Source organism: Bubalus kerabau, chromosome 3 (assembly GCF_029407905.1).
Source record: "Bubalus kerabau isolate K-KA32 ecotype Philippines breed swamp buffalo chromosome 3, PCC_UOA_SB_1v2, whole genome shotgun sequence".
In the NCBI taxonomy this organism is placed as follows: domain Eukaryota; kingdom Metazoa; phylum Chordata; class Mammalia; order Artiodactyla; family Bovidae; genus Bubalus; species Bubalus kerabau.
The window spans coordinates 139,186,950-139,210,396 of record NC_073626.1 but is presented as its reverse complement, the minus strand read 5'-3'; the positions used below and the strand labels follow the sequence as shown (position 1 = coordinate 139,210,396).

Sequence of the window (23,447 nt, the reverse complement as noted above, 5' to 3'; positions counted from 1 at the left end):
TATGGAAGCTTCAACATCAGTCCTTCTAATGAACATTCAGGGTTGATTACCTTTAGGATTGACTGGTTTGATCTCCTTGCTGTCCAAGGGACTCTCAAGAGTCTTCTCCAATACCACAGTTCGAAGGCATCAATTCTTTGGCATTCAGCCTTTTTTATTGTCTAGCTCTCACATCTGTACATGACTACTGGAAAAAACACAGCTTTGACTATACGGACCTTTGTCAGCAAAGTAGTAATGTCTCTGCTTTTTAATATGCTATCTAGGTTTGTCATAGCTGTTTTTCCAAGAAGAAAGCATCTTTTAATTTCATGGCTGCAGTCACCATCTGTAGTGATTCTGGAGCCCAAGAAAATAAAGCCTGTCACTGTTTCCCCATCTATGTGCCATGAAGTGATAGTTCTAAGGTATTACAAATAGAACTGCTTTGAGCAGTTGTATACAATTTGTAGATATAAACTTTCATTCATCTTTGGTAAATACATAGGGTGGAAGAGATAGGTCATATGGTAGTAATATGTTTCATCTAAAAAAAAAATTGGCTGCCCCAGGTCTTAGTTGTGGCATGTAGGAGCTAGTTCCCTGACCAGGGATGGAACCCAGCACCCCTGCATTAGGATTGCAGAATCTTAGCCACTGGACCACCAGGGAAGTCCCCTGTTTCACTTTTAAAGAAGCTACCAAACTATTTTCCAAAATGGTTGATTTTACACTCCCTTCAACAATGTATGAGAGCTCCTCCATAGCTTCACTAACACTCGGTACAATCAGTTTTTCAATTTTAAACATTCTAATAGTATGTGGTGGGCTTCCCAGGTGGCATTAGAATCTGCCTGCTAAGGCAGGAGACGCAAGAGATGTGGATTGATCCCTGGGTCCAGAAGATCCCCTGGAGGTGAAAGTGAAAGTGTTAGTCACTCAGTTGTGTCTGACTCTTTGTGACTCCATAGACTGTAGCCCTTACCAGGCTCTTCTGTTCATGGAATTCTCCAGGCAAGAATACTGGAGTGGACTGCCATTTCCTTCTTCAGGGGATCTTCTCAATCCAGGGATCAAACCTGGGTCTCTCACATTACAGGCAGATTCTTTACTGTCTGGTAACCCACTCCAGTATTCTTGCTTGGAAAATTCCATGGGTAGAGAAGCCTAGAGGGCTATAGTTCATGGGGTCATAAAGAGTCGGACATGACTGAACACAAACACACAATAGTGTGAGGCAGTATCTCACTGCGGTATTAATTTGCATTTCCCTAATGCCTGATGTTTAACATCTTTTCAAGTTCTTACTTATATCCATGTATCTTTTTAGTGAAATATATGTTCAAGTACTTTGCCTCTTCTTTTCCCAAATTGCTTCCTTCTTACTGCTGCTGCTACTAAGTCGCTTCAGTCGTGTCCGACTCTGTGTGACCCCACAGATGGCAGCCCATTAGGCTCCTCTGTCCCTGGGATTCTCCAGGCAAGAACACTGGAGTGGGGTGCCATTTGCTTCTCCAATGTATGAAAGTGAAAAGTGAAAGTGAAGTCGCTCAGTCGTGTCCAACTCTTAGCGACCCCATGGACTGCAGTCTACCAGACTTCTCTGTCCATGAGATTTTCCAGGCAAGGAGTGGGGTGTCATTGCCTTCTCCTTCTTTCTTACTGAGTTTTGTGATTTTAATAAATTCTGGAGACAACACTTTCATCTCATATGTCATTTGCAATTGTTTCTTCTCCCAGCCTGTAGTTTATTTCATTTTCTTAACAATGTCTTTGAAGAGCATAAGCTGTCATTTCTTTTTTTTTCCTTTGTGGATCATGCTTTTGATGTCAAATCTAAGAAATCTTTGTGTAATTCAAGATTACAAAGCTTTCTTCCAATGTTTTCTTCTGAAAGTTTTAGTTTTAGGTTTTACCTTTAAGGCTGTCATCCATTTTGAGATAATTTTTATATACGGTAAGAGGTACAGATCAAAGGTATTTTGTTTTTTGTTTTTGCATGTAATATACAATTGCTTCAGCACTGCTTGCTGAAAAGACCATCCTTTGTCCACTTTTGCTTTGGCTGGGAGATTTTTCACTTTATCCTTTTGATACAGTGAAAAATCTCCCAGCCACCCAGTTTCCTTTCTTGAAAATAACATTGCCAATTTATTACAATTCATTTTAGAGATACTCTTTGCAAAGATGAACACATATGTATATATTCTTAATCCTCCCAACCCTTTTGCACACAAATAGTGAAATATTTTGTACACTCTTCTGAACCTTGTTTTAACCTAACATATGTTATGATTAAGATATTCATATGCTGCTGCTAAGTCACTTCAGTCGTGTCCGACTCTGCGTGACCCCAGAGAGGGCAGCCCACCAGGCTCCCCTGTCCCTGGGATTCTCCAGGCAAGAACACTGGAGTGAGTTGCCATTTCCTTCTCCAAGTCATGAAAGTGAAAAGTGAAAGGGAAGTCGCTCAGTCGTGTCCGACCCTTAGCGACCCCATGGACTGCAGCCTACCAGGCTCCTCCATCCGTGAGATTTTCCAGGCAAGAGTACTGGAGCGGGGTGCCATTGCCTTCTCCGGAGATATTCATATATCTATATTTAAATATCTGAAGATATTTATATATCTTATGTATCTGAAGATATATATATATATATAATATATATTTATATATCTTAATACATCTTATATATTGTGTGTGTGTGTGCGCTAAGTCCCTTCAGTCATGTCCAACTCTTTGTGACCCCATTGACTAGGCCACCAGGCTCCTCTGTGAAAAAGTGTAAGTGTTAGTCACTCAATTGTGTTTGATTTTTGTGTTGCAACCCCATGGATTGTGCCTGCCAGGCTCCTCTGTCCATGGAATTCTCCAGGCAAGAATACTGGACTGGGTATAGCCATTCCCTTCTCCAGGGGAACTTCCCAACCCAGGGATCAGACTCAGGGATTGAATCTGGGTCTCCTACATTGAAGGCAGATTCTTTACCATCTGAGCCACCAGGGAAGCCCGAGAAATAAAAGTAAATAAAGCCAAATTGTCCTTTGTAGGAAGAGGGCACTCCAAACATCAACAAAGAATGCTTTTTCCCCACATCTCCATCAACATTATACTTCCCTATAACTTTTAATGTGTAACAATTAAAATACTTTTTCTGTAGAGATCCAAGCATAGTATAAAAGATGCTAACTTAGACGTTTTGAAAACCTATTGAATGGGGAAAATACATTAGGAAGAACATAGTTTTTATAGTTTTACCAGTGTTTATATAAATATGAAAAGGCCGCTAGCTAAAGTACTTAACAAAAGTATCTAAACATTAATTAACTCTAAGACAAGTTATAGTACTTTCTGTTTTTAAATAGGAAACAAAGATAGATACTCTAGTAAGTTTTTTGGGGGAAATATATGCCAGCATCCAAGATATTAGGGCTCCTATTTATGTACTTCTACTTTAAAATCAGCCTTTATCCAAACATTTTACTGTAAATGTTAAGATTATTAACATACTAATTTTTAAGAAATAGAAAATTAGATTTAAAAAATCTCAATGGTTAGTGTTAAGCCAATCTGGACATTTCCGTGTCCAAAAGAAAAAGTATGAGATAACACGAATGATGGTTTCAATCTACATTAGTCTATCCTGTTTGTGAAGAAGCTTGTTTCCTTGTTAGTACGCACATCTCTAAACTTTCTCTCTCTAGATGTTACTACTTTTCTTCATTGTTGTATAAATCTGAAATTTCGTTATGATTTCTAGTCTTCACTTACCGAATCTCGATTAAGAAAATTTGGTGACTCATCATTTATTAATGGTCTTGAGGCAAGAATGTCTATTTTACCTTCTAGTCTTCCCTCCATGGTTTTAATGGCATTCAAAAGAGTCTTTAGAGAGATCCGCGAGTCTCCAATCTCCTGAGAAGACCTCACAGAAGTGAGGGCAGGTGCAAAGGTCACACGGCGTGTGGGGTTCGGCACAACACTGGGCAAACCAACTGAGGAAGTCCGTTCCTTGACGCTGTTTACAGGAGGCCTATAGCTTTCAAGGAATTTCGAAGAAGCAGGCCTCTCTGGAGATTTCCTTCTCCTTGGAGGCATCACCAATTGAGAAAAACAAATCAGCTAAACCTAGGATTATTTTTCAATGAGTGCCCCGTTTACTGGGAGAAACAACACAATGTTCTAAACAAAGCTGTGATGGAAAATATACTTAGAAATGTGCTCCTTTGCTTTCAGAATAAAAAAATAACCAGAATGAAGTATGTCCTAGTGAAGAAAGCAAGCGTATCTAATGAAGCCCCCTTTACCAGTGTAGTCAGATGGTTAGAACGCTAGCAGCATTCCATCTGAAGACACATTCTAGTTCCTTGGTTACCAGAGGTATAACATACACAAACATTATAGACACAGACATTACACATGCTAACACTGAGTGGTAAGAATTAAACAGATAATGTGGTAAACTGTAAATCACTGAAATGAATCACTTTTTTTTACTAACACATAATCCTGGATTGTTTTCTTCACTAAAGGTAAATAAAGCCAAATCGTCCTTTGTGGGAAGAGGGCACTCCAAACATCAACAAAGAATGCCTTTTCCCCACATCATATATAAGGTTTTATATACCTTATTTGTCTAATTTTCTCTTCATCTGTTAAAAGTATTCTGTGACTTATGACAGGTTTTCAGTCTCAACAGCCACCATGTTGACAAGCAAGCACCTTCATTACCAGTACCTCTTTCAAGTGCGCTGCTGTGGGTCATGCTGGCACCAAGTTCTGTCTTTGCCTATAACTAAAAAATCAAAGATACTTGTTCCTCGCATCTGCCAAAAGTTTTAAGGCTCACATCAAAAAAACCCACTTCCTCCATGAACAACATGATTCGTGATGCTTTCATCATAATAATGCTCCCTAAGGATGCTCCCAATACAATCTATTTTGTTTCCGAAAGCCATAATCTTCTATAATAAGATCTACTGAGTGCATTCCTAATCCTCCAGTTAGAGCATAAGCAAGCTGAATGTCCCAATCCTGATTCTGGCATCTTTCTGAAATCCTCTAGGATTAAGTGGAACTTTGTACATAGAGGGTGTTTTAAAAAATGTTTGTTAAATGGAGCACAGTCAGAGAATATTCATCTTCCTGGGCTTGTATGGTGAGGTGGGGAGAAAGGCCTGTTTCTTAAAAGCTAATGAAAACATAAAAGCAATCTGTTTTGTAGCTATTAATCACACCTGAGCATATTTGCCTTCTAGTGCCTTATTCAACTTGCGTAGATGATCATTCTGTGAACTGGTTTCAGTAAGAGAATGCAGTTGTTCTTCTAGCTGCTTAACTTTTGTCTAGAGGAAAAAAATAGAAAAGAAATAAAATAAGCCTTGCTGATGAAACAGATAGATACATACACTTAAAAAAAGTTTTTTTTTTTTTTAAAAAAAGGCCAAGAATTTTGGGGAAAAAAAATCACAGCAAATTCTTAAGAAAGCAAGCCTACATTTTTCAATGATTCTATGTCAACTAAAATAGTTACTTCAACAAATAAAAGTAGGCTGTAGCCATATACAAGTATTGATATAATTCATTTGGTTTATGGCACTTATGGAAACTCCAAATTAACACAGTTCATAAGCATAACAGTGAGACTTTGTGGGCAATGTATTTTCACTTCTATTTTAAAGGAATTGTGGTATCTAGCACTCTGAAACCTTTTTGAGTACAAATAATTAGAATTGTCAGTATGTAAGGAGGAGCCAGAGTTTTGTGTTTTATCAACAGAGAATTATAAAAGCTGAATTAACAGAATTCTTATAGGCTTAATTATATTTGAAAACGAACTCATAAAGCTGACTATTCATATCTTTAAAGATGATGATTATTTGGGGGAACATGCATGCTAAGTTGTTCCAGTACTGTCCAACTCTTTGGGATCCTATGGACCTCCAGCAGGTTCCTCTGTCCATGGGATTCTCCACAAGCAAGAATACTGGAGTGGGTTGCCGTTTTCTCCTCCAAGGGGATCTTTCCAACCCAAAGATTGAGTCTTAGTTTCTTACTCCTCCTGCATTGGCAGGCAGGTTCTTTACCATTAGTGCCACCTGGGAAGCTCCATTTGGGGAAGTGAATCATTAATATTTACATACAAATTTCCAAATTGTGTATTTCTCTGTTTTCTTCCTCTTATTTCCAATCCTCTCATGCAAATAACATTACTAAGCCTATCTCTGAATCAGAAAAAGTTTCATCCAGAATTTTTAAATAAATTTCTTCCTCTCTTGCAATCTTTTATTTCCCACCTGTGAAGGGCATATTCCTCTTGGTTGTAGCTACCAATAATTTTTAGAAACTGTTAAAATTTGAGTGCTAATATTAACTTTTTTTGGAAAGGCTACATGAAAATACATTTTGTCTCAGGAAATCTCTCGTTTCATCAGCAGAATCCTCTTTTCTCTCATCTTTGCCTGTTTCTGTTTCTCTTTTCCACAGTGTACAGTATAAAACAACTTTACACATGGACATCACCAAAGGGTCAATACCGAAATCAGAGTGATTTCATTCTTTGTAGCCAAAGATGGAGAAGCTGTAGACAGTCACCATAAACAAGACCTGGAGCTGACTGTGGCTCAGATCATTAGTGTCTCATAGAAAAATTCAGGCCTAAACTAAAAGTGGGAAAAAACACTAGGCCAGCCCAGGTACGACTTAAGTCAAATCCCCTATGAATACACAGCAGTGGTGACAACCAGATTCAAGGGGCTAACCTAGGAAACAGTGCCTGGAGAGCTAGGGGCAAGGTCCGTAACGCTGGACAAAGGCGCCAAACAGAGCCATCCTAAAGAAAAAGAAAAGCAAGAGGGCAAAGTGGTTGTCTGAGAAGGATTTACAAATAGCTGAAGAAAGAAGAAAAATGAAAAGCAAGGGGGAAAGAGAAAGGTACACCCAACTGAAAGCAGAGTTCCACAGAACAGCAGAGACAGAAGGCCTGCTTCAATGAACAATGCAAAGAAAAAGAGGAAAGCAACAGAAGGGGAAAGAGTAAAGATTTCAAGAAAATTGGATATATCAAAGAAATATTTCATCCAAAAATGGGCACAATAAAGGACAGAAATGGTGAAGACCTAATAAAAGCAGAAGAGATCAAGAAGAGATGGAAAGAATACAGAGAATAGAACAAAAAAGATCTTAATGACCCAGATAACCACAATGGTGTGGTCAGTCACCCAAACCCAGGAAAAAACCTATAAACCTAGTGGAGGTGATCAAATTCCAGCAGAGCTTTAAGATGATGCTATCAAAGTGCTGTACTCAACATGTTAGCAAGTTTGGAAAACCCAGCAGTGGCCACAGAACTGGAAAAGGTCAATCCTTGTCCCAATTCCCAAGAAGGGCAGTACTGAAGAATGTCCAAAACACCAGACAACTGCCCTCATCTCTCATGCTAGTAAGGTTATGGCTCAAAATCCTACATGCTGGGATTCAGCATTGTGTGAACTGAGAACTTCCAGATGTCCAAGCTGGATACAGATAAGGCAGAGGAACCAGAGATCAAATTGCCAACATTTGCTGGATCATAGAAAAAGCAAGGGAATTCCAGAAAAACATCGACCTCTGTTTCATTGACGATGCTAAAGCCTTTGATAGTGTGGATCATAACAAACTGTGGAAAACTCTTAAAGAGATGGGAATACCAGATCATCTTACCTGTCTCCTGAGAAACCTATATGCTGATCAAGAAGCAAAAGTCAGAACCTTGTATGGAACAACTGACTGGTTCAAGATTGAGAAAGGAGGATGACAAGGCTATTTACTGTCACCCTGTTTATTTAACTTATACCAGAGCACATTATGAGAAATGCTGGGTTGGATGAGTTACAAACTGGAAACAAGATTGTTGGGAGAAATATCAACAACCTCAGATATATGGATGATACCACCCTAATGGCAGAAAGCAAATAGGAACTAAAGAGTCTCTTGATGAGGGTGAAGGATGAGAGTGAAAAAGCCAGTTTAAAATATTTAAAAAAACTTAAGATCATGGCATCTAGTCCCATCACTTCATAGCAATTAGAAGGGGAAAAAGTGGAAGCAGTGACAGACTTTCTCTTCTTGGGCTCCAAAATCACTGTGGACGGTGACCGCAGCCATGAAATTAAAGAAGCTTGGTCCCTGGAAGAAAAGCTATGACAAACCTAGACAGTGTATTCAAAAGCAGAGACATCACTTTGCTGACAAAGGTCCATACAGTCAAAGCTTGGGTTTTTCCAGTAAGACATGTGCAGATCTGAGAGTTGGACCATAAAGAACGCTGAATGCCAAAAAATTTATGCTTTCAAACTCTCATGATGGACAAGACTCTTGACAGCCCTTGGACAGCAAGGAGATCAAACCAGTTGATCCTAAAGGACATTAACCCTGAATATTCATTGGAAGGACTAATGCTGAAGCTCAGTACTTTGGGCCACCTGATGCGAACTGCTGACTAATTAGAAAACACCCTGATGCTGGGAAAGATTGAAGGCAGAAGGAGAAAAGGGTGACAGGATGAGACGGTTGGATGGCATCACCAATGCAATGGACATGAACTTGGGCAAACTCTGGGAAATGGTGCAGCCTGGTATGCTGCAGTCTATGGGGTCATGAAGAGTAGAACACGACTTGGTGACTGAACAACACAGCATAAAACATGTTGTGTGGCTCCCCATTAAGTGGTTTTAACTTAAGGTTCAGAATCAGAATGGCTGCCTTTAAAGGTGTGTTTTGATGCAACAATTATTCTCATTTTAAATATAAGCAAACTGCTGTTAATCTTAGAACTCAGTGGAAAAGTAGTGATAAACACTCAAAGAATTTTAAACTTGCCTCTCTCCAAGCAAAACACACACTATTTTTTCTGGGTAATTTTTCTCAGGTAATTACCTTACCCCTAGCCTCAAGGTACCCAATAAAATGCTCTAAAACTTGTTAGATGGCATATTTGCATCTGTAAGCCACTTTAGTTTTTGCAGTGGGTCTCTTTTTCAAAAGGATTTTTAATTCAGGACATTCAAATGGGGAAGAACATAGAAGCAAATAAATCCTGCTACCCTCAGAGATCTGATGTTTCTATGTCATTAAATCCATGAAAAATAGCTTCCATAGCCCGCTTATTCAGATCAGATCAGTCACTCAGTCGTGTTCGACTCTTCGCGACCCCATGAATCGCAGCACGCCAGGCCTCCCTGTCCATCACCAACTCCCGGAGTTCACTCAGACTCATGTCCATCGAGTCAGTGATGCCATCCAGCCATCTCATCCTCTGTCGTCCCCTTCTCCTCTTGCCCCCAATACCTCCCAGCATCAGAGTCTTTTCCAATGAGTCAACTCTTCGCATGAGGTGGCCAGAGTACTGGAGTTTCAGCTTCAGCATCATTCCTTCCAAAGAAATCCCAGGGCTCATCTCCTTCAGAATGGACTGGTTGGATCTCCTTGCAGTCCAAGGGACTCTCAAGAGTCTTCTCCAATACCACAGTTCAAAAGCATCAATTCTTTGGCGCTCAGCCTTCTTCACAGTCCAACTCTCACATCCATAATGACCACAGGAAAAATCAAAGCCTTGACTAGACGAACCTTTGTTGGCAAAGTAATGTCTCTGCTTTTGAATATGCTATCTAGGTTGGTCATAACTTTCCTTCCAAGGAGTAAGCGTCTTTTAATTTCATGGCTGCAGTCACCATCTGCAGTGATTTTGGAGCCCCCCAAAATAAAGTCTGACACTGTTTCCACTGTTTCCCCATCTATTTCCCATGAAGTGATGGGAACAGATGCCATGATCTTCATTTTCTGAATGTTGAGCTTTAAGCCAACTTTTTCACTCTCCACTTTCACTTTCATCAAGAGGCTTTTAAGTTCCTCTTCACTTTCTGCCATAAGGGTGGTGTCATCTGCATATCTGAGGTTATTGATATTTCTCCCGGAAATCTTGATTCCAGCTTGTGTTTCTTCCAGTCCAGCATTTCTCATGATGTACTCTGCATATAAGTTAAACAGGGTGACAATATACAGCCTTGATGTACTCCTTTTCCTATTTGGAACCAGTCTGTTGTTCCATGTCCAGTTCTAACTGTTGCTTCCTGACCTGCATACAGATTTCTCAAGAGGCAGATCAGGTGGTCTGGTATTCCCATCTCTTTCAGAATTTTCCACAGTTGATTCTGATCCACACAGTCAAAGGCTTTGGCATAGTCAATAAAGCAGAAATAGATGTTTTTCTGGAACTCTCTTGCTTTTTCGATGATCCAGCGGATGTTGGCAATTTGATCTCTGGTTCCTCTGCCTTTTCTAAAACCAGCTTGAACACCAGGAAGTTCATAGTTCACATATTGCTGAAGCCTGGCTTGGAGAATTTTGAGCATTACTTTACTAGCGTGTGAGATGAGTGCAATTGTGCAGTAGTTTGAGCATTCTTTGGCATTGCCTTTCTTTGGGACTGGAATGAAAACGGACCTTTTCCAGTCCTGTGGCCACTGCTGAGTTTTCCAAATGTGCTGGCATACTGAGTGCAGCACTTTCACAGCATCATCTTTCAGGATTTGGAATAGCTCAACTGGAATTCCATCACCTCCACTAGCTTTGTTCGTAGTGATGCTTTCTAAGGCCCACTTGACTTCACATTCCAGGATGTCTGGCTTTAGGTCAGTGATCACACCATCGTGATTATCTGGGTCATGAAGATCTTTTTGTACAGTTCTTCTGTGTATTCTTGCCATCTCTTCTTAATATCTTCTGCTTCTGTTAGGTCCATAACATTTCTGTCCTTTATCAAGCCCATCTTTGCATGACATGTTCCTTTGGTATCTCTGATTTTCTTGAAGAGATCTCTAGTCTTTCCCATTCTGTTGTTCTCCTCTATTTCTTTTCATTGATCACTGAAGAAGGCTTTCTTATCTCCTTGCTATTCTTTGGAACTCTGCATTCAGATGTTTATATCTTTCCTTTTCTCCTTTGCTTTTCACTTCTCTTCTTTTCACAGCTGTTTGTAAGGCCTCCGCAGACAGCCATTTTGCTCTTTTGCATTTCTTTTCCATGGGGATGGTCTTGATCCCTGTCTCCTGTACAATGTCACGAACCTCATTCCATAGTTCATCAGGCACTCTATCTATCATCTAGGCCCTTAAATCTATTTCTCACTTCCACTGTATAATCATAAGGGATTTGATTTAGGTCATACCTGAATGGTCTACTGGTTTTCCCTACTTTCTTCAATTTAAGTCTGAATTTGGCAATAAGGAGTTCATGGTCTGAGCCACAGTCAGCTCCTGGTCTTGTTTTTGCTGACTGTATAGAGCTTCTCCATCTTTGGCTGCAAAGAATATAATCAATCTGATTTCGGTGTTGACCACCTGGTGATGTCCATGTATAGAGTCTTCTCTTGTGTTGTTGGAAGAGGGTGTTTGTTATTAGGCAGTCTCAAAAAAGCAGTATTTAGGTCAAGGTCATTTCCTCCTATTATTTCAAATGATCTAAATATAGAAATATGTTTTTTTAAAAATTGAGGTACAGCTGATTTATAATATTATGTAAGTTTCAAGTGTGCAACACAGTGATTCACAATTTTTGAAGATTATACTCCATTCCGTTATTATGAAATATCGGCTACCTTTCATGTGATATACAATATATCTTTGTAGCTTATTTTATGCACAGTAGTCTGTACCACTTAATTCCTTACCCCACTATTGCCTGTTATATATGTTTTGAAATATAAAACTATAAAAATATAGCAGCAGTCAGGACTCCATGCTGCCAGTGCATGGGGCACAGGTTCGATCCCTTGCCGGGGAACTATACCCACATGCTGCACAGGACAGACCAAAATAAAAAAGAAACTGTGAGACAACTAAGATACTGATGAAAAGAAAAACTTATTTTTATGTGTTTTCTAGTGCAAGCATTCTAAATGATTGCTATTAAGAAATTTCCTAGTTTTTTTTTTTCAGTACATATAATAAATTAGAAATTAAGTAGGACAAGCCTATAATGTTAGCACCTTCATAGTTTAGATTGAGTTTCATAACTGAAACAACCTGAACTGCCAGAGTTATGTATTTTGACTTGAAATATGATAATATAGTCATAAAACTGTGATGACTTCAGCACAGAACTCTTAATAATATTCATATAATTCCATGCAGCAATTCAAGCCAAAGAAGCATTAATACAACAGACAACATGGATGAATCTCTCAATTACAATGCTGGGTGAAAGAAACAAGACACAAAAAGCATATTTTGTAACAATTATATAAAATTCAAAACAGGTAAAACTAATCTGGGTATAGAAGTCAAGATGATGGATAGTAACATCATGGGAGGCAGTGACTGAAAAAGGTTATGAGATGAGTTCTGGGAACATTCTGTTTCTTATTCTGAGTGCTGGTCACACGGATACTTTTACTTTGTGAAAATTCATGAGCTGTACCTTGTGTACTTTTCTGTATGTTACAGCTTAATAAGATTTACTGAAACAAAACTCTTAAATAATCTTTAAACTAAGATCACAAAAGCAGCTGCCTATAATAAGGGGCCAAGTAGCTAATATAATATTTAAATCCAGCTGGTATAAGAGTGATGGGATTGAGGGTAGAGTAGAGTGAGCATAAAGCACTAACTGACATACATTTAAAGACAAGGAAAAAAGTGATAGAAATCTTTCAGACCTATATAGTAACAGCCCATCTATCCATCACTCAACTTAAAAAAGAATAAAACATACAAATATACCTCTGTGTAGCCTAATCCAATAAATATCTTCCTGCGATTTTAGAGTTTACTACTATCCTGAATTTGGTGTTTATCATTCCTATTCCTTTTAAATAATTGTACTGTAAATGTATCCTTAAACATCCATGGACAGAGGAGCCTGGCAGTCTACAGTCCTACAGCCTGGGGTCACAAAGAGTCAGACACAAGTGTAGTCACACAACACTGAGCGACGAACACTTTCACTTTTAAAACATCATGTAGTATTATTTTATGAGATTCATCTACTTTATAAGATTCATAACACTGTCATTCTACATTCTCTTATACAGACTGCTTTCTAAACTTTCAGGAGAAATTTGAGAGAGTCTAGTAAAATTCAATTTATGTACACCCTGAAGGCATGGTAAATCACTTCAGTTGTGTCAGGCTCTTTGTGACCCTATGGACTGTAGCCCACCAGGCTCCTCTGTCCACCGGATTCTCCAGGCAAGAATACTGGAGGGCATTGTCATTTCCTTCTCCAAGGGATCTTCCTGACCCAGGGATCCAACTGGTGTCTCTTATGTCTCCTACACTGGCAGGCTGCTGCTGCTGCTGCTGCTAAGTCGCTTCAGTCGTGTTCGACTCTGTGTGACCCCATAGACGGCAGCCTACCAGGCTCCCCTGTCCCTGGGATTCTCCAGGCAAGAACACCGGAGTGGGTTGCTACAACCCAGTAATTCTCCTAAGAATTATAGTTAGAGACTCTTTGGATGTGAGTACAAAGACATGTATAAGAATTTATCATACAAGCATTGTTTGTAAGCAATTGAAAACTGTCTAAATATACATTAATATAAAGGATAAATACATTTGGACATATTTAGATAATGTAACAGTATACAGCACCAAATATCAAATCAAGTTTGAATGTGAGGCAGCAGTTTCTGACAGTCTACATTAACACCTGAAACCCAGTATTTATATTATTAGTTTAAAAATGCAATCTCTTATCTAATATGGTTGATACATAATATTTTAATTAATTATAATCCAATTGAGAGAAAACAGACTATTTTGATTATGTTTAGTATGCAGCTCTTTCTTTAGATTACCTGGCAAGAATAATGTATCATTTACAATAGCCAAGACATGAAAGCAACCAAAATGTCCATAAACAGATGAATAAAGAATATGGTGCATGCATACACACACACACACACACACACACATGTGCACACAGAGAGGAATATTACTCAGTCATAAAAAGAGCAAAATAATGCCATTTGTAGCAACATGGATCACCCTAGAGATGATCAAACTACGTGAAGTCAGAGAGAAAAAGAAAAATAGCATAGATATTTATATGTGGAATCTGAAATATGATATGAAAGTTAAAGTCACTCGGTTGTGTTCGACTCTTTGAGAACCCATGGACTATAGCCTGCCAGGCTCCTTTGTCCATGGAATTACCCAGACAAGAATACTGGAGTGGGTAGCCGTCCCCTTCTCAGGGGATCTTCCCAACTCAGGGATCGAACCCAGGTATCCCACATTGCAGGCAGATTCTCTACCATCTGAGCCAAATATGACATAAATGACATTATTTACAAAACAGAAACAAGACTCACAGGCATAAAAACATAAAAAAAAACAAACTTATGGTTACCAAAAGGGAGAGCGAAGGAGGCAGCTAACTTAGTTTGGGATTGGAGAATTCAAGCTATTGTGTATAAAAGAGATAAACAACAAGGTCCCACTGTACAGAACAGGGAACTATATTCAGTATCTTGTAATAAAGTATAATGGAAAATAATATGAAAAAGAATATATAACTGAGTCACTTTGCTGCACACCAGAAACTAACACAAGATCGTAAATTAACTACATTTCAATTAAAAAGAGTGATGTGCTATATGGGCTTCCCTGGTGGCTCAGGGGTCCACCGATAGGCTATGTAAGAGCACCTGCCCTTGGGCTGATGAGATCAGTATCTTTGCAGTGTTTCAACACAAAGCTTGACATAAAAACACCAGTGAATCAATAGTTTCAAAAGTGTTTCAGCTTTCAAAGACTATCAAAATACTTGGCCCTTATTATAGGAATACAGGCAGAAAAAAGGCATGTATTTTCCTTAAGATTATAAGGATAATCTCAAAAGTGTAACTGAGGTTTAAAATGTTAGAAAAGTTAACATCAGACTCACTAACAAACCTTAAAATGTATTCCATGCCCAGAAAAATTTGGCTTCAAGTTACCTATGAGTGTTTGTGATTTTTCTCACACACATAAAAATACACTTCATTTCTCCTGGGAAAGCTAAAAGAAGGTCAATATTATGGGCCATAGTTTCTATGAGACCATTAGTTTCACAAAGGAGAAAGTTCTTTTGTGCCTGTAATAATCTATATATCCAGCCTGTTACACAGTCTTTTCTAGTGAGAAAGTAATTAAGAGAGGTGTGCTTCCCCAGCTCACTTCATAGGTAAGATAAAACTCAAGAAAATTAAGACTTGTGCAAGATTTCACAAGTATAGATTATACTTAAATGTATCATTGCCTCCAGAAAATATTAATTAAAAGCGTGAAAATAGTGGTCAAACAGCTCTCCTGCTGTTTCTGTCCTGGATCATGTCTGCTAACCCGATGGCTAAGTCCCTTGAATAGATAAGATTAACGCTGAGGTACATGGCAAGCCTCTAGTGAGATTACTTACTCTATCAGCTCTACAGCTGCCAAGTGTAACCAGACATTGCTTCATAGCATTCAGTCCAGTGGTGCTCAACTATCGCACATTGGAATCACTGGGGAGTTTTAAAAAGTATTAAAGCCTATATAACATACTCTTTGAGCTTCTGATTTAATTGCTCTGGGGTGCAAGCCTTTTCATGGGGATTTTTCCCCTTTTATTTTGAAAGTGTTTAAACACCTGCCATCCAAATTTAACCATTTACATTCTTATACTTGCTTATCATATATCCATCTATCACTTCTTCAATGTATGTAAAAAACTAATTTTTTTTAAATGAGTCATTTGAAAGTAAATGGCAGACATCATACACTATCCAGCATGTGGTATTTTTAAAATTCCCCAGAGGAGTCTACTGTGTAGCTGAAGCTAAGAACCATTAATTCAGACTTCAGTGTTTCTACCAAAGTTGGTTTAAGGTAGACTTAGTTATATTAGTGGCAAGTTGCCTGCTCTGTGGATACTACAGAGGCAAAACCCACATTAAAGAACAATGAAATTAAAGAACATGGAATTAAAGAATCATCTTATGCATTCAAGTCAATTCCATTCATTGCCTTGAGACCTAATTTCCAGGATTATTTCTTTTTAGGAATGTTAGAAAAATTCAGCAAAAAAGAAAACATATGTGAAAAAAACCAAGATGGTGGAGTAGGACAACACTGAGCTCATCTACCCTTACAAATAAATCAAAAATACATCTATATGTGGAGCAGCTCTCATTAAAAACAAATGAACCTGGAGAAAGATGTCTACAACCAAGGCTGTAAAGAAAGACAAACACAGTCTGGTATGGAGACGTGATCAGGTCAGGATTTGTGTCCCCAGTAGAGACACAGAAAAAAAAGCGATATCATAGGTTCAGAGATCCTCCCTGGGGATTTTGGGGCTCATGCCACATATTAGGAATCGCAGTTCTGGGGACCAACACTGGAAAGATGAGTCCCATCAGCTGGTTTTAAAATCAGTGGGACACACCAGAGAGTTGTAAGGAACAGACCCCAATCCTGAAGAGCACACACAGGCATGCTTACTCCTAGAACAAGGTGGAGGAAACCAACGGAAATTAGGCTGGGGCCCCAACAGGTGACCAAGCCCACAGCAGATACCAGCTCCAGACCCTCTTGCTCTGGAGCAGCTCCCCACTAGGGCAAAGGCTGGCACTGCCAAGGAAAGTGAGCAACTGGGGGAGATGGAGCTGGATCAAAACCAGCCCTGTGCCTGAACAGGGTGAGGGTAACCATAACCAGTGTGTGTAAAAGTGGTGGGGCAGGAGCTGAAACTGAAACTCTGACTGACATATGGGGACCATCCCAGCCCACAGGCTCCTGCTCTTCCCTCTTGTTCCAAAGCAGCTCCACACTAGGGTGAAGGCTGCTGTTGCAGAGGGTGGGGAGGAGTGCACACTTAATGCATCATTGACCAGAGATGTATTGTACGTCTTTTGTTACCTGAATGTTATTGATCAGAGGCATTGTAACAAAATGGCAATAAGTACACACTTATCAATCAAATCAATGGATTAAATGCTCCAATCAAAATATACAGGGTAGTTGACTGCATAAAAATCAAGACTCGTTTATATGCTGTCTGCAAGAGACTCACTTCAGAGACACACACACACACACAGTGAGAGGACGGAAAAGATAGTTCATGTAAATGGAAGAGGAAAAAAAGGTAAGTAGCAGTACGCGTATCAGATAAAGCAGACTTTAAAACAAAGTCTGCAACAAAAGACAAACAGCACTATATAATGACAAAGGGATCCATAGAAGAATTGATTTATGTTCACCAACATATATATACCTAAATAGGTACATCTAAATAGGAGCATCTAAATATATAAAGCAAATATTAACAGCCATAAAGGGAGAAAATGACAACAATACAATCACAGTATGGGACTTTTAACACCCCTCTTGCATCAACCAACAGATTTATCCAGAGAGTCCATGGGGTTGCAAAGAGTTGGACACAACTGAGTGAACTGAACTGTGCTTGGAAAACTGGACCACTAACTTATACCATTTATAAAAATTAACGAGATGGATTAGACTTGAATGTAACACTTGAAACCATAAAACTCCTAGAAGAAAATATAGAACACACTTTGACATATATTATAGCACTCTTTCCTGGGATCTGTCTCTTAAGGAAAAGGAAACAAAAGCAAAAATATATAAATGACACATAATTGAGCTTAAAAGTCTTAGCACAGCAAAGAAAACCACTGACAAAATGAAAAGACAACCTACTGGATAGGAGAAAATGTTTTCAAATGTTATGACTGATAAGTGGTTAATATCCAAACTATGAAAACAGTTCATACAATTCAATATAAAAAAATCCCAAACAACCAAATTTTTTAAATGATCAGAAAACCTGAACAGACATTTTCCCAGTGAAGACATACTGAGGGCCAACAGGCATATGAAAAGGTGCTCAACACTGCTTATCATCAGGGAAATGCAAATCGAAACCACAATGAGGTATAACCTCACACCTGTCAGAATGTGACATCAAAAGACAACAAATAGCAAATGTTGACAAGGATATGGAGAAAAGATAACCTGAGTGCAATGTTGGTAGGAATGTAAATTGTTGTAGCTGCTATGGCAAACGGTATAGTGGTGCCTCAAAAAACTAAAAGTAGAACTAACATATGATCTAGAAATTCCACCAGAGTATGTATGTTAAGAAAATGAAAATACTAATTCAAAAAGACATAGGCAGTGTTCATAGCAGCACTATTTACAATAGCCAAGATACAGAAGCAACCTAAAGGCCTATCAACAGACAATTGCATCAAGATATGGCATACACACACACACACACACACACACACACACAGAGCAGGATATTAGTCATAAAAAAGAATGAGATCTTGCCATTGCAATAACATGGATGGACTTGAAAGATACTGTACTTAGTGAAATAAGTTAGACAAAGAATTGTATGTTAGCACTTATTCAAAGGAATGAAAAGAACAAAACAGAGACAGGCCACTAAATACAGAGAATAAACTAGTGGTTTTCATTGGGGAGAGGGATGGTAGGAGGGGCAAGACAGGGGTGAGGGATTAAGAGGTACAAACTATCATGGATAAAATAAGCTATAAGAATCTGTTGTTCAGCACAGGAAATATTGCTAATATTTTATAATAACTTTAGAGTATTATCTATAAAAATACTGAATCACTGCTGTATACTCAAAGCTAACATAATATTGGAAATCAATAAAACTTCAATAAAAAGAGAGAGAACATAGGCTTTCTACATTGGCAGCTAATGACTATGCATAAAATAATTATAATAAAGTTTCATACTGTTACAGAACGAACCTTGGGATCACACTTTTAGGTTTCAGCATTATATCACAAGCGTGTAAATAGAGGTCAGCTGGATGTGAATAAGGGACCAAGCTTACGGAGGTTTAAAAACTTGTCCAAAATTACAAAACTGGTAAATGACCGAGCTAGGTCCTCTTCAAAGTCCAGCAATATTTAGCTTCATAATTGGCATTAGAAAATGAGAAAAAAAAAATAGAAAATGAAATCTCATACCTGAAGTTTTCCCTTTTCATAGGCCAGTTTATTTTTACTGTCAGTAATTTTTCCCAAGACGTTTTCCACCTGTTGTTGGGCAAGCTAATAAAACAAACATAGGTTATCAGTATCTCTAGACATAGAATGAATAATTATTTTTCTTCTTAAACAAGCATTTATACCCTTACTATTTCTACAGTAATGAATCCAGGATTCATATTTATTTGCTACTGCTACATCTTTGTCCTTCTTTAGATAGCTGATCATAGTGTAATATGCAACACGTATGTGTGTGTTAGTCGCTCAGTTGTGTTCAACTCTTTGCAGCCCCATGGACTGCAGTCCACCAGGTTCCTCTGTCTGTGGAATTCTCCAGACAAGAATACTGGAGTGGGTTGCCATGTCCTTCTCCAGGGGATCTTCCTGACCCAGGGATCAAACCCAGGTCTCCCACATTGCAGGCAAAATTCTTTACTGTTTGAGCTACCCAGGAAGCCTGGCAACACACAGGGAAACTTCTAACAGAAGTATGAGTGCCTGAAGAGTCACAGAGTTTGTTTTTGTTTCCTAACTCTATTTTTGTTACATAAATTATCCCTTTGTAGTTGCAATCTAAGCCAGATGTGGATGGTTTTATTAGTGGTTACAGATATGCAGTTTGAGGATTACATGCAGTCAGCTCTCAGTATCCATAGGGTTCCATACCCACTAGTTCAACCAACTGTGGATGGAAAATATTCAGGAAAAAAATAATTTCCAGCTAGTTCAAAAAGCAAAACTTGAATTTGCCACATATGGGCAACTGATAACTCCTTACAATAGCATTACATTGTGCTAGGTATTATATGCAATCTAGAGATGATTTAAAGGATATGGAAGGATGTACCTAGAATATATGCAAATATACCATTTTATATAAGAGACTCCAGTATCCACAGATTTTGGTATCTGTGAGGGTCCTGGAACTAATCCTCCATGGATACTGAGGGATAACTGTAGCTCCTTAAGAAAATGGTCATAACCACTTGGACAACCGGAGCCAGTTCAGTTACCATAGTTAAAGGGCAGTTAGGAAAAAAAAAAAAACAACTGAAAAAGCAAAAGAAATGCTTGTTGGAAACATTGTTTGACAAAGTACTCAACACAATGTTATCTAAGACAAACATTACTGAAGCCTCTATATTTCATGAAATTACATATTTAATCATTAAAACAACCTTTAATAATGACAGTTATTTTTTTCATATGCCTTTTTCCTCTCCTTGTCAGAAGAAATAAGTATAAAATAGATTCTCTTGATTAAATTTTGGACCTTACTGGTATACTTGAGGAACACAACTAGTGATTGAAGATGGAAATTTTCACCTTCCACAATCCGTTTCACTGTTGTATCTTAATAACAGAAAATACTGATATTTGCCATTAAGTCAAAGTCATCTTTATAAGTTCATGGTAGGGATAATACACACGAAAGCAAATGTGACTAAGAACACAAATTCTTAATCACATAGGCCAACTAGCTGTACTATGGATCATTTGCAGTTAATTTTGAGTTCAAACTCGTTAATGTTGGTAAATATCCTATGCTGACAAAATCACTATTTCTGGCTTATATTTGCTTAATCTGTGAATAACAGAACAAGGCTCCTTTTTAGCATTTAAAGCCAAAGAATTTACATTCAACTTTAGGCAAGTTTTAAAGATAAAAACATATATGTTGGGATATTAATTTACACAAGAGACGTTCCTCACTGTCTTCAACACAGCCAATCTGTGGTGCACTTTATTTCATCTTAAATATTGTGACTATTTTCCAAATAAAAGTAAAAACACATTCCAAACCAGATTACTATATAACATGTAACTCATTTTTTCCTCTGTTCAAATATTTTCATGATAGCATACAAGAGATCACATTAGTCTGAAGCACTGTTTTCTTCTTGGTAGTTTCCTTGACTAGAAGAATTAAGCCATTTTAGACATTCTAGACTTTAAAAAAAAGATGGAAAAATTATAATGACTAGTTCTACTATAAAATTATGTATATTCAATACAAAAATGTATACCCAATATTAGAGATCAGTGGGTTACTAACTAGTATGGCCATCCAGGCATCTGTCACATCAGATATTTATTTCATACTTATTTATACATATTCATACTTCCAGTTTTTTAAAGTTTCACTTTGAATCCTGTGTGTTGCTCCCACCAAGGCAATTTTTTTTAAAAGCATTAAGACCAATTAAGTATCGGTTTCAAAGTAACCTAACAGAAATGTAGACTGCTAGCAATAAACGGGAGGCTAGTAATGATATATTATCATAACTTAAATTTTTTTTGTCTATGGAAGACAAACAGTCCTCCTTTAACACAACAGTTTAGAAACTATGATGTAAAAAATGTAAAATCATCCTACAGATGAACATTTGGGGCTATGTTTTGATCAAGTCTTCAGCAGAAAATATATTACAAGGATGGCCGATAACACTACAAAAACAAAGCTACACCATATAACTAATGAAATAAAAGCTTAACTATTTAAAATTTAAAATTCAGTTCCAAGTTCTATAAATCAAGGTGCCCAAAGTATTGCAAAGTGTAGATAAAGCTTATAAAAAATCAAGAGCTAGATTTAACCAAAATTGTGCTATTACACATAGGAACACTCAAAAATACTGTGTTCTTGGAATGTTGAAGACTTTTATTTTTTAAAAAGAACTTGGACAGTCTGGGTCTCTTATACAAATTTTTTAAATAATGGAAACATTTTCCTCAATAAAATTTCCTTTTTTAGGCAAAGGCATAAATAATTCTATTAATCTTTTAAATAAACTTTGGAAATAATGTCCTCCTTTTTTGCTAACGTAAGGTAGATGTTAAGGCAGTAATTTAAATGATCATTTAAACAGGCCCTATACTTAAGAAAATTGATGGGACACCAGAAATTAGAAAGAGACCATTTAAATGAGTGAATATCTCAGATTCTGAGTTGTGGTATGCTGAACTCAATTGGAAAAGACTCTGATGCTGGGAGGGATTGAGGGCAGGAGGAAAAGGGGACGACAAAGGATGAGATGGCTGGATGGCATCACCGACTTGATGGACGTGAGTCTGAGTGAACTCCGGGAATTGGTGATGGACAGGGAGGCCTGGCGTGCTGCGATTCATGGGGTCGCAAAGAGTCGGACACAACTGAGCGACTGAACTGAACTGAACTCAAACTATCCTTTGTTTAAATAATCTTAGCAATATACAAGGAACCAGAATGAATTGCTAATATTCATTAGATCACAGAAAAAGCAAGAGAATTCCAGAAAAACATCTACTTCTACTTCATTGACTATGCTAAAGCCTTTAAGTGTATGGATCACAAAAAACTGTGGAAAATTCTTAAAGAGATGAGAATAGCAGAACAACTCACCTGTCTCCTAAGAAACCTACATGCAGGTCAAGAAGCAACAGTTAGAACTGGACACGAACAACGGACTGGTTCAAAATTGGGAAAGGATTATGTCAAGGCTGCATATTGTCACCCTGCTTATTTAACTTATATGCAGAGTACATCATGCTAAATGCCAGGCTGGATGAAGCACAAGCTGGAATCAAGACTGCCAGGAGAAATATCAATAACCTCAGATACGCAGATAACACCACCCTCTGCAGAAAGCAAAGAGGAACTAAACAGCCACTTGATGAAAGTGAAAGAGGAGAGTGAACAAGTTGGCTTAAAACTCAACATTCAGAAAACTAAGATCATGGTATCTGGTCTCCTCACTTCATGGCAAGTAGATGGGGAAACAATGAAAACAGTGACTGACTTTATTTCCTTGAGCTCCAAAATCACTGCAGATGGTGACTGCAGCCATGAAATTAAAAGACACTTGTTCCTTGGAAGAAAAGCTATGACCAACCTAGACAGCATATTAAAAAGAAGAGCAATCACTTGGCCGACAAAGGTCTGTAAAGTTACAGCTGTGGTTTTTCCAATAGTCATGTATGGATGTGAGAGCTGGACAATAAAAAAAGGCTGAATGCCAAAGAAGTGATGCCTTTGAACTGTGGTGCTGGAGAAGACTCTTGAGTGTACCTTGGGCAGCAAGGAGATCAAACCAGTCAATTCTAAGGGAAATCAGCCCTGAATACTCATTGGAAGGACTGATTCTGAAGCCAAAGCTCCAATACTTTGGCCACCTGATGTGAAGAGCCGACTCATTGGAAAAGACCCTGATACTGGGAAAGACTGAGGGCAGGAGGGGAAGGGGGTGACAGAGAATGGGATAGTTGGATGGCATCAACAACTCAGTGGATATGAGGTTGAGCAAACTCTTGCGAGACAGTGAAGGACAGGGAAGCCTGGTGTGCTGCAGTTCATGGGGTCACAAACAGACGTGACTTAGTGACTGAACAACAACAACAAAGCTATTTTATAAGCAGATGGGTAAGTAAGAATTTTATTC

At 38.3% G+C, this 23,447-nt stretch overlaps 1 protein-coding gene across 2 annotated transcripts in view; it reads right to left on the bottom strand.

The window, feature by feature from the left end:
• The window catches only part of CCDC150 (coiled-coil domain containing 150), a 95,313-nt gene that overhangs the window by 21,073 nt on the left and 50,793 nt on the right, over positions 1 to 23,447 (bottom strand). For both annotated transcript variants that reach the window (XM_055572986.1, XM_055572987.1), the window contains exons 15-16: positions 19,009 to 19,092; positions 5,216 to 5,323 (exon numbers count right to left, since the gene is read on the bottom strand). In XM_055572986.1, the coding sequence (XP_055428961.1) occupies positions 5,216 to 5,323; positions 19,009 to 19,092 (192 nt within the window). The remainder of the gene's footprint in view (positions 1 to 5,215; positions 5,324 to 19,008; positions 19,093 to 23,447) is intronic.